The 18,458-nt window shown below is 36.3% G+C and overlaps 1 protein-coding gene across 1 annotated transcript in view; it reads right to left on the bottom strand.

The window, feature by feature from the left end:
• The window catches only part of LOC112057832 (2-hydroxyacylsphingosine 1-beta-galactosyltransferase), a 52,900-nt gene extending 34,942 nt beyond the window's left edge, over positions 1-17,958 (bottom strand). Inside the window, exons 1-2 of the mRNA XM_024098384.2 lie at positions 17,761-17,958; positions 2,472-2,595 (exon numbers count right to left, since the gene is read on the bottom strand). Of these exons, the coding sequence (XP_023954152.2) occupies positions 2,472-2,474 (3 nt within the window). The 5' untranslated portion in view covers positions 2,475-2,595; positions 17,761-17,958. The remainder of the gene's footprint in view (positions 1-2,471; positions 2,596-17,760) is intronic.
• Positions 17,959-18,458: the final 500 nt, after the last annotated feature.

Here is an 18,458-nt window from a genome sequence, read left to right as displayed (position 1 = left end):
GCAGGCATTCTTTTTAATTAGGTAGATAGGTATAAAATTATTAATTTCACTAAGTAAACTGAAAATGGGAACAACGTATTTTGTTATACTGATTGATGTATAAAGTACCATAGCCATTTTTGATAAGTATTGTTTACCAACAAACAAATTTAAAAATGAAGGTATAAATCACTAGTCATTTCACATCTAAAAATAATTATAATTAACTTGTTCTTAAATTCATAAAAATAAATTTGATTATTAAGCTCAGAATAATTAGATATGGTTAATATATATTATATAACATTTTACAAACAAACCACACATAATTTAAAATAAATAAGTTATGAAATGACATGCGTTTTCTACCTTCATTTCTAATTTATTTGTTAGTAAACAGTACTCATTAAGAAAGGCTGTAGTATAAGTAAGTAATTAATTCAAACATAAAGTAGGCTCAACAGAAATAAGAGGCAAACGGAGAAATTATGGCGCAGATGCGTGCGAAATTATGGGTAACGAGCAGCGAATATTAAGTTCTGTGTTATATATAACATTAACTTCTATACAAAGTATTGCTTAAGTCTAAATAATTAGGTATAATAAAATAAAATGAAACTGCGAATCTAAGAACTTTATTAGTAACTACCATAATATAAGCAAAAAAAAACATTAAAATCGGAAGAGCTGTTTCGGAAGTGTGCGACCACCAAAACGAGATTTTTAAGTATTTATTAATTAATTTTAGTTTTAAATATTTAACTCATTTAATTAAATCTTGCAAAATCTATATAATATACTAAATTATCTCTTAATTTATCCTACTAATATTATAAACGCGAAAGTTTGTATGGATGTTTGGATATTTGTTACTCTTTAACGCCGCTACTACTGAAGCGATTTAGCTGAAATTTGGAATAGAAATAGATTTTACTCTGGATTAACACATAGGCTATTTTTTATCCCGAAAAAATCCACGGTTTCCCGAGATTTGCGAAAACTGATGATTTTGATGATATGAATGTTTGTTACTCTTTCACGCCTGAACCGAATTAGCTGAAATTTGGTAATAAGATATATTATAGCCTGGATTAATACATAGATTACTTTTTATCCCGAAAAAATCCATGGTTCCCGAGGTATTTGTAAAAAACTAAATTCCACGCGGACGAAGTTGCGGGCGTCCGTTAGTATTATATATTTCATTAATTATTTATAAAATTACTGTCTTAGTATATTCACTTAATTTTTCAGAATGTTCCACTGTTCTTTTTAATTTTGTTCTAATTATCTGTATTGTTTGTTCCTTTTTGTTTCTCGCCTACTTTCATTTTTTGCTGTTACATTTATTGCTGTTAATTTTTTTTTTGTTTTTTTCTGCATTGGCCTTCCTTTCTTAATTATTATTTTGGTTGTTATGGTTGTACTCGTAGTAAAGTAGATACATATTTAAGTAGGTATATTTAACAATACTATAATACTCTGGGCTTAAACCCGTAAATGATTATTACTTTTAAAAGCTCCCACTGGGAATCTACTAAGCAATTTGTAAATCGATTGATAATGATTTATAAATAGTCTGTATGTTTTTTTATTAAATTTTCTGGCCATAACTATAACATAATTCGCAAACCAAGGGATCTAGTTCGGAGAGCCAACAGGCATTGCGGTTCCAAGGTGTTGGAATGGCGACCCTGCATCAATAATCTAAGCGTTAGTCGACCCCAACGGTGGACTACCACCAAGCCAAGTGAATAACCGCTTATATATAATAACAAGCGGCTCGAGACCGTGGTGTGTCGGAGTCTTACAAGAGATGTCCAGCAGTGGACGTCCATCGGCTGATAATGATGATATCTAAACTAACCTTTTCCCCAGTAGCCTCTGTTAAGTCAAACAAAACAAAAAGACAAATATTCAACACTTAATCTAACTAAAGACGCTCCACGGCTTCAACTCGCGACATTCCCGTTCCTGTGGTAATACGAGGATAAAATATAGCCTTTGACACTCACAAATAACGTGGCTTTCTATTGATAAAAAAAATATTAAAATCTGTTCAGTAGATCCAGAGGTTACCCTTACAATACCACAAACATTAATTCTATAAAATATTAAGTAAAGAAGATACCCTGCGGTTTCACTCGCGTAATTCCCGTTCCTATAAAATGGGGATAAAATATATATAGTATATGACACTCGCAAATAACGTGGCTTTCTATATGTATAAGAATTTTAAAAATCGGTTGATATCACCCTCTACAAAACCACAATCTTTGCCTCTATAAAATATTAAGTATGGACTAGAAGATACCTTGCGATTTTAAATTCACGTTCCTATAATAAGGGTATAAAATATAAATGGTTTATGACATTCGCAAATAACGTGGTTTTCTATTGGTATAACAATTTTCATAATCAGTAGATCCAGAGTTAAATATTTACCTATTTACATTATTAGCATAGATTAAAGAATGAAGGTCAGAACTTACCATGATGGAAAGAAAACTCTCCGTAAAGTTGGCAACACTGCACAATTCACTATCAGCACACACAGTCACAACTCACAAACCACTACCACAGTCTACCTCGAGAGTGAACCGTTCTCGGCGAGACCTGCAAAATAAAAAAAAAACAAATTATAACATCTAGTGAAAGTGTCTGTGGCGTGCTTGAGATAATTTCGGCAACGTATTGTTACTGTTGTATCGCAGACGGGACTTTTTGTTTCGTTTACAATCGTAGTTAAGACATAGATAGCTCTTTTGGAAAAGCACTACATTAGGTACTTCTTATTTGTACCTCCAAACATTGTTGTCCCGATCTGAAGGGTAAAGTTACAGGCTTATGAGGGGTAACTATTCTGGGAAAGTACTATTTCATTTTCATTTCAATATCAACCCATATTTTTGACGGCCTCCGTGGCGCAGTGGTATGCGCGGCGGATGTACAAAACGGAGATCCTGGGTTCGATCCCCGGCTGGGCCGATTGAGGTTTTCTTAATTGGTCCAGGTCTGGCTGTTGAGAGGCTTCGGCCGTAGCTAGTTACCACCCTACCGACAAAGACGTACCGCCAAGCGATTTAGCGTTCCGGTACGATGTCGTGTAGAAACCGAAAGGAGTGTGGATTTTCATCCTCCTAACAAGTTAGCACGCTTCCATCTTAGACTGCATCATCACTTACCATCAGATGAGATTGTAGTCCAGGGCTAACTTGTAAAGAATAAAAGACAAAAAAAAATATTCGGCTCACAACACGGCTTATAGTCCACCACGCTGGCCCAATGTGGATTGACAGACTTCACACACGCAGAGAATTAAGAAAATTCTGTGGTATGCAGATGTTTTTCCTTCACCGTTTGAGACACGTGATATTTAATTTCTTAAAATGCACACAACTGAAAAGTTGGAATGCCCCGGACCGAATTCGAACCCACACCGTCCGGAATCGGAGGCAGAGGTCATATCCACTTGGCTATCACGGCTCTCTATAACCATGATTATCTGTCCCACCAGGAACCATTGCTAATTGGCAGTCTGAAGGTATGGTCGCCGGTGAAATTACAGACTCATTAGACTTTAGTGATTAAACGCACCGGCTATTCTACAGAACTTTTCAGATACAACCTATACCTAACTCAGGTTGAAGGGCGTAGGTAAGCACTTTGTAATTTGTAATGCGAAGACGTGTTTCCCTATTATTAAGCAATGATGGAAAATTCCTTCTCTAATATAGATTCCTAGTGGGTTTTCACTCTCAGGGGTGATGCATTTTTGCACCTATAGAGTGCACGACATTGGCAATGGTTTTCCACTTAATATCCGGAGCCATCAGGCAATTTTCAAAGGAGACATGTTTGATGAAAATCGGTTGAGCCGCCTAAAAGTTGTGGGATATGAAATTGGGGAAGAGCAACCAAATGTCTGCAAATATACTCGAGTGGAGTCTCAAATGAAAGTGCACTGAAAAAGAATATTGATGACTTGGTAGAGAGTGTAATTAATAATTTCATGACCTTCTGAGCCTTAGGCTACACACAGTCTAAATAAAATAAAATTAAATTAAATTAAAGTTTAGACCAGTTTCAGAAACTAGCATCAGGTACGAACTCGCGTTCTAGGGAACCTTGCACCCTGAAATAATTATTCCTTGACGCGAAGGCCTCTATCAGATTGACCTCCTTACCCATAACCACTTCGTAGCAACTGAACTTAACAATTAAAATTAATCAAGAAATTTTATCGCACGACATATCGTTCGTTAGCTTTGATAGTTGTGCTTTTTCATGGTGACTTTGCGAACCGCGATTTGCGACAGAAACCGTGCTATTTCATTCGTAAGATATAAAGTAATTATTATGTAACACTTGAAACATTTTGTTTTTCCTTTACTCATTGTGATTGCCATAGGTTCAAATCCCATTACACATTAATCGTACTCGACTATTTTCTTAAAACCAATGACATGTTAGTTGTGAACTGGGTTTTCACCTTATGTTATGTGACGATACCATAACTTGAAAGGTTTTCAAGTTTATTCTACCTGAACCTCTCACGGGACGCTAAATGAAAATTGGCCATATCTACGTCTTTGTCGATACTCGATAGGGTGGTCTAATCGTCCAACTAGCCATGTCGATGATCGATACTAAGTCACTGAGGCATTTAATATCGTCGTTTATTTAAGTTAAGGTCCTCAGTCAAGAATTTCCTCTCTGAATAACATGAAATAATCTGTGAACGAAAAACAGGCCAACCCACTTGTCACGAGTAAGATTAGAGGATGGCATTTATAAATGGTTTCTTCGTGATCGCCACTGATATTACTGAATATTTGAGCCATGAGCTTCACTCGAGTTAACATGAAAGTTTTTAACATTAAAAAACATACTATAAATAGAAGTGCGTCTTCTAAAACGTGTTGTTAGATTATGTCAGCCACTGACCATCCAATACGTTCACGTGCCTGCAGCGCTAACGGCAGGACATCCGACAAAACTGGTCGTGTGTTGTACGATATGCATGATGACATGCAAATGGCGACCAACACACGATCAGTTTACACACGAAAAAGTAGCGTTCAGGTACGATGTTGCGTAGAAACCGTCAGAGGTATGGATAGAATAAATTTGTACCTCTTCCAAGTACGAGTAAGCCCGCTGACTGTATCGTCACTTAACATCAGGTGAGATCGAAGTCAATGGCTAACTAACGTTGTGCAGTTGGTAATAATGTGGTTTTAAGAGAGGTCCTGGTTTCCAGGTTCTGGTTTCCAGCTCGGTTCTGTTCTGGTCTGGTGGAAGGCATTAACCGTAGCTAACCTTTACCAGTAAAGATATACCACCAATTAATTTAGCGTTCCGGTATGATGCCACATAGAAACCGTCAGAGGTACTTGGAAGATGTAAAAGTATTTTTTACTTATGGGTAAGCCCGCTGCCATTTTAAACTGCATCGTCACTTAACATCAAGTGACATCGCAGTTAAGACTTAACTTTCCGTTGAATAAAAAAATATACCTACTCGTATATTTAAGTTCCTATTTTTTAATATAAAGACCAGCTTCCATATGTGCCGAAACACCCATTTGAGCCAAATTTCGTTTAACCGGTAAATTGAGTCGTATAAATACCGAAATTTTGTGTCTTATTATATATTATTAGACATTTCCTTAAAGCAATTATCATGAACAACCTCGATCAGGAAGTTGACGGTATAACTAACTGGAGACTTGAGAGAAAGTACTGGATTCCGATTATTATCACTAAACATTAATAATAATAATAACCCTTATCCAAAACAATCTTAGTAAGATTTAACCTACTATATAATGGTGATAAATCATTTTGTAAATGATAATTTATATTGATGGTTTTCTTGTTAGCTCTTCTCAATTACCTACAATAAGTTATTAGAACCGACAGTAGTTATAACTGGTAGAGTTCCTATACTTACTAACAAAAAACTTGACATTTCAAAAACGCTTGCAAACTAAACCAGCTTGAAATTAACGAATTTCAGTTGATTCGATTCAATTTAATAAAAATCCACCTAGTTATTAAGCCTGGTAAGTCAAATCTGTCCATTTTACTATACTTTGAGAAATCATGGGCCTGTCTTAGTTGGTAATTATGAGTCCACTTCAACATCTTTGATACAATGTATGCAAGCGTTCGATGCTAAGCTTTTAGCTAACGGAGGTAGCTCAACTGATTAATGGAGGCAAGCTAATGCGATTCAATGGACCTAATGGACAACAGGCTTTATTTAGAACACAGTTTATAAATAAATCGTTATTAGGCTATTTTCTAGTGGGGGGTTGTCATTCCAGCAGTGGACGTCCATCGGCTAATACGATGAGACTATTTTAACGGCCTACAACTAATGATATTAAATACTGTTAGATGTGTTACTGGCGAATGAAAAATAATGCGCGCTTAAAAGAAAGAAAATTTATACACAGCTCAATGTTAGTTGTGGTCAACAACGAACGTTATTAAAACAAATAATACCTAAATACGTCTACAATGCCGAGTTGTGTGTTCAGGAAGTGTACAAATGATATAAGATAATACATAAATATATAATGGAATTAAAGACAAAAATGTGCATGTGCTCAGTGTTGTAGCCTACTATTCGGATCACTTTTTGCGGTGATTTTGTAGGGATGTAACCGATCTATAGTATAAAATTATCATTGTCTACAACAGGACCAAGCCTCTCTTCTTATACGTGACGACTTATGAAGCATAGTTCCACCCCGCATCTCCAATACGGAATGACGGTTGGGTGATAATCCTACTAATATTATAAACGCGAATACGGATGTATGTTTGTTTAGATGTTTCTTACTCTTTAACGCCGCTAATTTTTGAGCGATTTACCTAAAATTTGGAATGGAAATAGATTTTACTCTGTATTAACACATAGGCTACTTTTACTCCCGGAAAACTCCACGGTTCCTGCGGGATTTGTGAAAAACTGAATTCCACGCGGGTGAAGTCGTGAGCGTCTGCTAGTGTTTTTATAGTCTTAAATTAGTGATAATTAACAAGACCGAAAAACTGAAAATTCCTTGTAAGAAGGAAAAGCTAGTATTTCCCAGCAGGACCCAGGGCTTAAACCCAAACCTCATGATCTAAACCCACCGCTGGACAAACGAGGCAATTTGTGGATGTTATAAAGTATTTAAGATCAGGCGAAAACGAGGTTAATTTGTCAGTTTTGGACCCGTTACCCAAATGCTTATTCACTTTCCATTTTAGGTGTTGCATAATTTTAATTAAATTTCTCGGAAACATCACGCCTCAGTTGTGCGTGTTAACTAGATGTTAACATAACATATGTGATGTTAGAGATACGAATAATATTTGTTGATTATATATATTTTTTATATGGAATAAGCTTTGACCACGATCTCACCCGGAAAGTGTAGATGTGGCCTAAGGTGGAACGCGCTTGCCTAGATGACTATTCACTCACATCTTAAAGATGGGGATTAAACACTGAATTCCGGAGAGAGTTCCCTAGCCATGCGTTTATGATACGAAGCGATTTGCTTCTTCCTATCTTATACGCATGGCTCATCCATCCATCCAATGGCATATTTATTACTATTATCAATGACATTTGCCCATCAAACCGAAGTACACATATTGAGGGTCCTATGCTTGCTCCATTGCTCTATTGTGGTGGGAAACGTGGAAGGCAAAGGGCCACGAGACGAGGTAGATCTCCAACCCAATGGTTGGATCTTCTCAAGGAAACAGGAGCCCGCACCATTTACAGTGCCGTCCAAATGGCCAGCGACCGTACTCGATGGAGGAGCATTGTATACCATAAGATGACTCGCCAAGGTGGTCACGATCCTCAGTCATGAGGGACCGACTGGAGAGAGAGAGAGAGAGCTTGCTCCATGTGCCTATCATTACACAAACGACCATATCCTTCAGACCATCTTAAGAACACAGCGATTCTGCTTCCCAACAGAAACGAGCTTTACCGTACTTTTCCAAGCAAGTTACGAGTATGTCATAAGAGAGCCACAGATCAAAACAATATTACCTAGAGTATGACACAGCTTCAAGATCGGAACGTAAACAAACTCGCGTAATATTTGACATACTGACATAGCTCGATTACGTATTCTCTAGAGAACCGTGTCGCCGCGCTTTACTCGAAATATTGCTGAGTTGCGAGAAATGTGTACATATTCTGATTTCATTGGTATATACTATTCCGATGAGACTCGTTTGGAGGGTTATTGAGCGGTTAGGCGTAGGCACGAAGTCCCCGGGTGGACGGGAATACGTAGCTAGTTACGTATCTACGACAATATACTTTTGGGCCAAAGATTTTTTACTAGAATTTCTTTTCTTGCTAATTATTTACTAGCCGATGTCCCGCGGTTTCACCCGCGCAGTTCCCGTTCCCGTGAGAATATGGGGATAAAATATAGTCTATGACACTTACAATTAACATGGCTTTACAATGTTAAAAGAATTTTCAAAATCTAATTAGTAGGTTCAGAGATTACCCTTCACAATACCACAAATCATCATCATCAGTATCAACCCATATTCGGCTCATTGCTGTGTTCGAGTCTCCTCTCATAATGAGTTAAGCCAAATAGTCCACCACGCTGGCCCAATGCGGATTTGCAGACTGCACACACGCAGAGAATTAAGAAAATTCTCAGGTATGCAGGTTTCTTCACCATGTTTTACCACCGTTTGAGAAACGTGATATTTAATTTCTTAAATTAAGAAATACCATATAATCCACATAGTTCGAAGAGCCGATGGAAGTTGGGGTCCCAAGGTGCCAGAATGGTGACCCCGCACCGGAAAGCGCAGTGTTGGTCGACCCCCCACTAGGTGGACCGAGGATATCAAGCGGGTTGCAGGGAGCCGCTGGATGCTGGCGGCTCGAGATCGTTGTGCTTGGAGGTCCATGCAAGAGGCGGACGTCTATTGGCTGATAAGGTACTTACATCTATAGAATATTTGTATAGATAACAAAGATATGAGATAACATAAGTTATGAGTTATGACATAACTTAAAAATGTATTTACATAACGTTCATCGACCGCGCTCACGTAGCGAAGTTCTAAAAATGTTGTAAATATTCAATATTTACTCGTTCCTTCTCAGAAGAGGCAAATTAACTGTGTTTACTTATGTAGGTATTTAAACGAAAAATAACAGATTTTTAGAAATTTATCTCTAGAAGTTCAAAAAGTTATGTTATGAATATCCTAACATAATAAGGTAAAGAATTTTAATAAAGGCCCACCTGGTTGAAAGTGGAAAATCATTTTCGCGCGCAGTGGTACGCGCGGTGGATTCAACTGATCGTGTGTTGGTCGATCAGCTTTATCGGCTATCAAGCTGTTAGCGCTGCAGGCATGTGAGATTACTTGATCGTCAGTGGCTGACATTAGGAGTGAGTACGACAATAGTAAAACGGGCGGGGATCGAACCACCCGACTACGGTAATGATTGTTTTTAAAAAAAGAATATTTGCCATATCTTTTATAATATGACCAATATTCGCCTCCAACTAGTCGGGAAATACTGTGCTAGGAGTGGGTACGACAATAGACCAACGGGTGGGGATCGAACCACCACCCCTCGGTGATGAGTCCAACCGCTCTTACCGCTGAGCTATTGAGGCTTATTATAATTAAAATAATTACAGCGATAAAATTGATTACCTATAAATATTACCTTTAAAAATTTAAATATTCCCTAATTGATAACTATATAAAATATTGAACATATATACTAATATTATAAAGCTGAAGAGTTTGTTTGGTTGAACGCGCTAATCTCAGGAACTACTGGTCCGATTTGAAAAATTCTTTCAAAGTTAGATAGCCCATTTATCGAGGAAGGCCTTAAGCTATATATTATCCCCGTATTTCTACCGGAAGCGGAACCACGCGGACGAAACCGCGCTGCGTCAGCTAGTATTTTATAGAGGTATTGCAAGGGATCTACTGAATATATATTGAAAACTCTTTCACCACAAGAAAGCCATGGTATTTATGAGTGTCATGGACTATATTTTATTCCCGTATTCCTAGGGGAACGGAAACCACGCGGGTGAAACCGCGCGGCATCAGCTAGTAGTGCAAATGCAAATTAGAGACAATCTTGAGAGTATCTTAGGCAATATATTAACACTTCACCTTCCTATGATGAAAATTTATTGCAAAAACATTTGAACGCCATAACGGAATGTAGCTATAGCCAAGAATAAGCAAGCTTGGGTTATGGTCTGAAAGCCTATATAGCCAGATCTTCGTTATTTTTAAAATTTTGAAGTTTTTTAAGCCTTCACTAACTTTTTTTTGTTGTTTAACATATAAACAACACAATACAAAATACAATAACATTTAAACAACAAAAAAAAAGTTGCCTTGCCTTGCCTTGACTTGACTGCAATCTCATTTTTTGGTAAGTGATGATGCAATCGAAGATGAAAGCGGGCTAACTTGATAGGTATAGGATGACAATCCACACCCATTTCGGTTTCTACACGACACCGTACCGAAATGCTAAATCGCTTGGCGTTAATTATGGAGTTTGAAGCCCTAATTATGGAGCCCTGGTTGGGAGGCTTCAAAAGTCCTTCAATCCTAAATAGTTACAAATCACTTTAGGTATTTTATAAATTTAGTGACATAACATTTCGGTATATCTCAATATTCGTTATCATCCCATATTCGGCTCACTGCTGAGCTCGAGTCTCCTCTCAAAATGAAAGGGGTCAAGTCAATAGTCCACCACGACCCAATGCGGATTGGCAAACTTCACACACGCAGAGAAAAACGAACGAGATTTATTATTGTTAATACTAGCGAACCCAGTCGAGCTTCGCTTTGACTTATTCGATTTGACAACTTCACCCCATTGGCTAGCACAAGTACGCAAGCAACCAATGAAATTCAACCTATCAAAACATAATCTTTAGCCGCTTATACATATTTAAAAAGTTTATTCTTAAAAGGTATTTTTTTTAAATTTTACGGTAAGAAAATGAACTGAGAAACTTTCTGCTTTAATAAAATGACGACGGTCTGGCGTTGACAGGTTCTTAATCTATAAGGAATGCATTTGGATTGCTTAACTACTTCTAATTATTTCTCAGTAGTAGCGCTACTTACAAGTAATAAATATTTCGTCGGTTCTCTATCGTCGCGACGGTTGATCCATGGATAATAAATAGCAAACGAAGTGACTGTTCATACAGAAACCGTATAAATAAATTTATTATTCACACGGTTACCAGTAACCGTATGATAATTTGTGTAAATTGTAGTCAAGAGCTAACTTGTAAACAATGAAAAAAAAATTATTATTATTCCTATAATTCATTAGACTGGCAATATTTATATCGATTATTCGCTTTAGATAATAGTTTTTGATCTATCATCGGTCGTGTCGGTCTGCCGTCCTATCGGACTAAAAAAATTAGGGAAAAGAGAGTGCACCTGTGTCTATTGCATACACTTGTGCACTATAATATTATCTCCTGCGAGCAATATTCATGGTTAATCTCACTATTACCCATTATATTGGTCGCCGTGGCTGAAAAAGAAAAAAAAAGAAACAATTCGGTCGGGAACGAATTATTATTAATATTCTTTTATGTGACATAGATTTTCGCTTCAGATAAGTTGAACCATCAATTTATTCCATCAACTAGCTAGTAGTAGAAGAAAAACAATATTATATTTATAAATCTCCTTGCTAGCCATGTCCCCGTAATGCAAATTAAGTCAAGGCCAACGGCTTTCACTTAGCAAAAAAACTGCTTACAAACATACTTTTTTCAGTCTGAACTGGTAGTCAATTCGACATACCTACTTGCATTGAACAAAAAGTAGCTTTACGCTCTCGTGAGAAAAGTAGACATCTCTGCAAAAGTACGAGACCACTAGGTCAATATTAAAGGTGAAGATCATCGAAAGTACTCATCTATTTGCGCGACGTAATTTTGACTTATTACACCAATGTTAAATATACATATGCATAGCGTGATTTGTGTTTCTGTTACTCGTAGGTATGTACTTTTTACAACGCATTCAAGCATCTCATCATCGAGTAAATCACGCTTTTGGCGTTGTATATCGGAAGTATGGAAAAGTTTTCGGAACAAAAAGGAATTCCATGTGATGCGAAATGGCAAACCCTTGCTTACTTACCCGATTAGATATTTATAAAAAAAAATTAAAAGGACTTTTACATAACTTTAGTTTGTACTTATGTAAAAACATAACATAAAATATGCTTTAAGCATATTTTTTTCTTTTACCAGCTTTCAAAAGAGGCTTAAAGGTTTTATTTATTTTCATAGTAAAAAAACTGTTCACTAATTATTATTTATCTATTATGAAAAGTCTACAGAAGTCTTCTCTTAACTTCGAAACCAACTTGAAGGCGTGTGCGTTCATTCAATTAAACGTTATTTATAACGAAATACCTAAAAAAGTCTTATTACTTATTATTATTATACCATTTCGTGTTTCGTTTACGGAAATTAAGTCTACAACTGAAGAATCATAAAAATTGAACTTTTCTTGTTGTAAATTGCAAGGGAAATTGTAAACAAGAACATCTTATTAAGTTAAGTAAACTTTTGACTATTTTTTTCATTGGAAAAAAGTACCTACCCAAGAGTTTGACGTCAACGTTACGGACAAAATTGTTAAACACCCCACCCCAGTAAGCAGTGTTTTTTTCCATCTATGAAGTGCATGCCACTGACATGGCCGATTTGAATCCGAGATTCATCTGAGGTATTCACGGATGACGGAATAGCGTGCTACCATACAAATAGTTATAAGATTAGATACTTCGGAACGTATTTTCACGGATTCAGATTGAATGCAGTGCGTAACCGCCTTAATACAAACCTACTATCTATAATATAAAAATGAATCGCAAAATGCGTTGGTAAGCGCATAACTCAACAACGCCTGGACCAATTTGGCCAATTCTTTTTTTTAAATGTTCGATGAAGTTTTAGGATGGTTCTTACGGCGAGAAAAATTCGAATATTTGCCGGAAAAACCATAAAAATAGCCCTTTTCTTTTTCCCATACAAATGTTTTTCTGGCTAAAACGTTGAGCTTTATTGTTATTGTATAAAGTTCATATTAATAAAAATTAGAAAACGGAGTAAGGGTGGGGTAGGGTAGAGTAGGGTAGGGGTAGGGGTAGGGTATGGTAGGGTAGGGGTAAGGTAGAGTAGGGGTAGGGCAGGGTAGGGGTGAAAGTTTACATCGAGTTTCACGCGGACGAAGTCGCGGGCGTCCGCTAGTTCTAGTAATAAATTATGATCACATACATATTAAAAGTACATATATAATAATGTCTGGGTCGCAGCGGGAAACCTTGTGAAGCCAAACCAAAAACCAGTTTCAATTCGTCAGCATAAATCAATATTATAAAATCCACTCTCATATAATAATTTACAAAGGCAAAGTTTATCTATGCTCATAGAAACAAGAATTTTGAACTTGAATTTGAACTGGTTTAAAGTAAAAGCAAACGAAATTGTGTAGAAATTTATGTTTGATAGTCTTACAGATTTTGGAATTGATTAACTTCTACGGATGCATAGAAACCGAGTTTTTTTTTTTTATTCTTTACAAGTTAGCCCTTGACTACAAACTCGTATGTCTTTGCCGGTAGGGTGGTAACTAGCCACGACCGAAGCCTCCCACCAGCCAGACCTGGACCGATTAAGAAGATCTCAATCTGCCCAGCCGGGGATCGAACCCAGGACCTCCGTCTTGTATATCCACCGCGCATTCCACTGCGCCACGGAGGCTGTCAAAAAAGTATCTGTTCTTTATCGATACTAATATTATAAAGATGTAAGGTTCTCCACTCAAGATTCCACTAATTCTCTGCCATTCTTGAGTCTTATTTTGGTTACAGTTTGATTTCTTAATTAAGTTGTCTTGACAAATATTGTGCATTATAACCTTTGTTCGACAATAATTTTCTTATTTTTGTAATCCACGTCTGAGTCTGCTAAAACTATGGGATGCTATATAGGCTGTGTAATATTAGATCGGAACTAAGAATATTTAAACAGAAAATTGAAAACCGGAAATTAAAGCCGCCTAAGCCGATGAGCGTTCGCTTTTAGAAAACATTTATTTAAACTAATTTTTAAACTCCGGAACTGAGGCATGATTTTCGATGTAGCTTTTAAAACTAACAATCCGCCCCGGCTAAGTAGATACTAATACATATTACTTCAGGGTATCTTTATAGTCTTGGAGCCATGACAGCCCAGTAGATATGATCGCTGCCTCCGATTCGGAAAGCGTAGGTTTGAATCCGGCCCAGGGCATGCAACTTTGCACTTTAATTAAATATTCCGTGTCTCAAACGGTGAAGGAAAAACATCGTTAGGAAACCTGCATACCTCACAATTTTCTTTTCTATCATGTGAGTTTTGTGACTGTGTTTCATAATAAATTAAAACCTAGTAAATTTTGCAGAAATTGGCAAGGAAGATTTTTTTTTTTAATTCTTTACAAGTTAGCCTAACTTACAATCTCACCTGATGGTAAGTGACAATGCAGTCTAAGATGGAAGCGGGCTAACTTGTTAGGAGGAAGATGAAAATCCACACCCCTTTCGGTTTCTACACGGCATCGTACCGGAACGCTAAATCGCTTGGCGGTACGTCTTTGCCGGTAGGGTGGTAACTAGCCAGGACCTCCGTTTTATAAATCCACCGTGCATACCACGGAAGCCGTCAAAAAATCTATCTATCTATATATGTATCTAAACAAACGTAGCCGCGAAATTAAAAAAATTAAAACATGCAAGATAATTCCGCTCGCAGTTTGCGTTACACCACTTCTTATAATCTTACGTAAGAGCTAAGCTAAGTTTTGCCGCTCTAGTACCCTAGGAAAAGGCAGGAAATCAAACGTGGACGGATCCAACTGGTTCCTAAGTACGTTTGGTTACGTAGTCGATCTGTTTGGCCTGCATCTATAGATGCTGCTTCACTTGCTACGTCAATAGTACATATGTATTTAGAAAAAAACAACAATGTATAATAATAAAAATAAACTTTTACAGATTTGAGAAGAAGAAGAATTTTTTTTCCATCTTTTTAACTTCACCTATCTAAGAACACTCGGGTTCCTAAGGCGAATCTAACGATATCTTAATTACGTAAATCCGTTCAGCGATTTGGAAGATATCAGGTAATAAAGAATATTACATACATACATACAAGATACGCGCGAAAAACAACCCTTCTTGCAGTCGGGTAAGAATTAAAAAGCAAAATTTTAACAAAGGCCTATAAATTAGGTAAACGTGATTATTTGTTTATTTTTATTTCTATTTATTATTCGACAAAATACAAGTTTAAATTAAGCCTAACCATAATGCATCACAAACCACAGTTGTTTCCATTCAACGATAATTTTAATCGTTGATTAAACTGGTAAACGCGTAAAATGTCATCTACCTCAACAATTACTCGTATTTTCAAAATATCATAATTTTTTATGTGATTTTGTATTTCTATGATTTAGAAAATTATTCTTTTACTTTTCTTGTTTAGTTCTGTGTCGAATTTTGATAATTATATTATTTACCAATTGCAATTCTGCAGACTTCTACTTTTTGATGTTTCTGATTCAAAAAAACTGTGTTGCCTAATACTCATAATAGTGATATATTAACTAAAAGCGGATAATCCAATTTAAACAGCATTGATTTGTTTTCGTCGTACCTAAATTCGGGTATAACTATATGTATCGATAAATCGGTATATGTATGTGTAAACACTGAATACAAATTAAAATTGATTTAATTTTCGGACTGTACCCAAAAGGCTTACGTTATCAACCCATATACGGCTCACTGCTGAGCTCGAGTCTCCTCTCAGAATGAGAGGGGTTAGGCCAATAGTCCACCACGGTGGCCCAATGCGGATTGGCAGACTTCACACACGCAGAGAATTAAGATAATTCTCTGGTATGCAGGTTTCCTCACGATGTTTTCCTTCACCGATTGAGACACGTGATATTTAATTTCTTAAAATGCACACAACTGAAAAGTTGGAGGTGCATGCCCCGGACCGGATTCGAACCCATATCCTCTGGAATCGGAGGCAGAGGTCACATCCACTGGGCTATCACAGCTCTGGGCTCACTGGGCTATAACTATGTACCTATCGATAAACCTGTATAATTATGGGTAAACACTGAATACAAATTAAAATTGATTTGCGGACTGTACCCAAAAGGCTTGGGTTATACGTATTAGGGCATACATAGCCAGATAAACCATTTTACCTGTAACATATACAACTAAAACATTAATGATATTGTTTAATGAAATGTTTGATTTATTAGCAAGTTCTAAAGTAGGTAACGTCTTAACTAAATTGATTGTGAAACTTTAATCGTTCGCAGTTCCGTTAAGTTCGAAAATTCTTGTCTGGGTTAAGTTGTCTAACTTGACTTGGTGTTGAAAACTTAAATTTCGCAAGCACCTAGTTACCGTTTATGCAACTTCTTAGTAAGATCGAAGCTGATAAAAAATGTTAAGAAAGCGATAACATTTCGCAGCTGTTACACGTTTTTCCTCGTTGTTCTTTTTGCTAGGTCTTCTTAGGACTCATTTTTTTAGGTTTTTTTTGTACTAGATACCTATGAAATAAATGTTAGGTAATATTAATTTGGTAAAGTTACATTTCTTTGTACTTATGTGTGTTTAACTCACGCCGTAACTGACCCGATTTGTTTAAAAAATGGCTTGGAATGGATAAAGATTTAACCCTAGTTTAACCACAGAGATTACTTTACAGTATCCACGGTAAATGGTCCCTTTGGAACTTGTGTTTTAAAGATGAATTTCACTGGCGTCCGTTAATCCTTCAGTCCTTATACAGAGGTAATGTTTGAGGCATGATATGGGGTAATATCTGGAACCACTGAATCAATTTTAAAAATACTTTTACCACTAGCCACTTTATTTGTGAGTTTAATAGGCTATAGGTATATTTTATATCCGTATTTTATCAGAGGTAAAGTTTGAGTTTGTACGTTGTAATCTCTGGATCTACTAAATTTTGAAAATTCTTTTATCACTAGAATGCCACTTTATTTGTGAGTTTCATAGATTATATTTTATCTCCGTATTCTCCGGTTATGAGTCCGATTACTTTACCGTTGAGTTATTGAGACTCTAAAATTTTACCTTCGTTTTAATTAAATAAAAATAAGTAGTTTGAAACATAATTCGTAATCAACTCAATATAAACCACCTTAACGCAAAGCTGACATAGTATTTGTCCTATTTTTGAGATTTGAGATCAATGTTTGTACAACAACCCAGTACAACCTATTCAATCGTAAGACAATCGAGTATTTTTTTTAATTTCAGTGTAGCCGAATTAATTGTCTTTTATACTTGTTAAGTATATTTTTTTCAAGTTGGTGTTATCACTGAGATTTATGTTTTTTCCATTAATTTAGTTTTTTAGCCATATTTTTGATCATATTATCCAAATTTCTAGACCAGAGATCGCAATTATTTTTATAGCACTAAGTAATGAATTTTAACCACTATTTTTTACTACTACTATTTTTTAATAATAATAATACTTATTAATTTATAATAGAAATGTGTAATTAAAAATATATTTTCCTAACTTGATTGAAACATATAAATAGTACAATAATTAGAAATTAGAATCAATTAATATTTATGACAAATTTACTTACCGTTAAAAAAATCACACATAAAAACTCACTAGACTCCACAGCGCGATCATAAAAAAAAATTAGAAAAAAAAAACAAAATCCGTTCGGAAATCGAATCGATTGCGCGTGCGGTTATATCGCGGCTCCGTCACTGACAGCTTCAAGTACCACCTCTCACCACCGTGGAATTATAGTCTATCCATTACCACGTGCGGCATTGTTCTGTGTTGACAATTTTCATGCTAATTAAGCACTTTTTTTATTGTCATACATCATAGTCATAACCATTAAACGTGAGGAACAGGTTCCAATTATTAACAACCAAAAAGGTATAGGTATTTGAGCAATGGATTCCAATTAAGCTTTATGGACAAAGGACAAAAAAGAAACCGGCTAACCCGTTCGCTAGTTCTGTAGTTTGGTCTAAAAGATCGATAAAAAAATGGATTTTAGGAAAACCTGCTGATCAAAGTAGGTATATTAAGTAACACGAAGCCTTAGTAGCTCTATGGTAAAAGGGCCGGACTCAACACTTAAAAGGGTCCTGGATTCGATTCTCGCCCACTGGTGCATTCAGATATGAGTGTTAGGAAAGGAGTGGTCTTATTCTTAACACAGTTTTTTCATCTGATTGGAGGGGAACTGGAATATTGGTCATATTTATTTAAGTGACGGCCTCCGTGGCGCAGTGGTATGCGCGGCGGATTTACATGGTGGAG

Source organism: Bicyclus anynana, chromosome 16, assembly GCF_947172395.1.
Source record: "Bicyclus anynana chromosome 16, ilBicAnyn1.1, whole genome shotgun sequence".
Lineage (NCBI taxonomy): Eukaryota > Metazoa > Arthropoda > Insecta > Lepidoptera > Nymphalidae > Bicyclus > Bicyclus anynana.
Note: the sequence above shows the minus strand (reverse complement) of the source record. Positions and strands in the feature narration are given on the sequence as shown.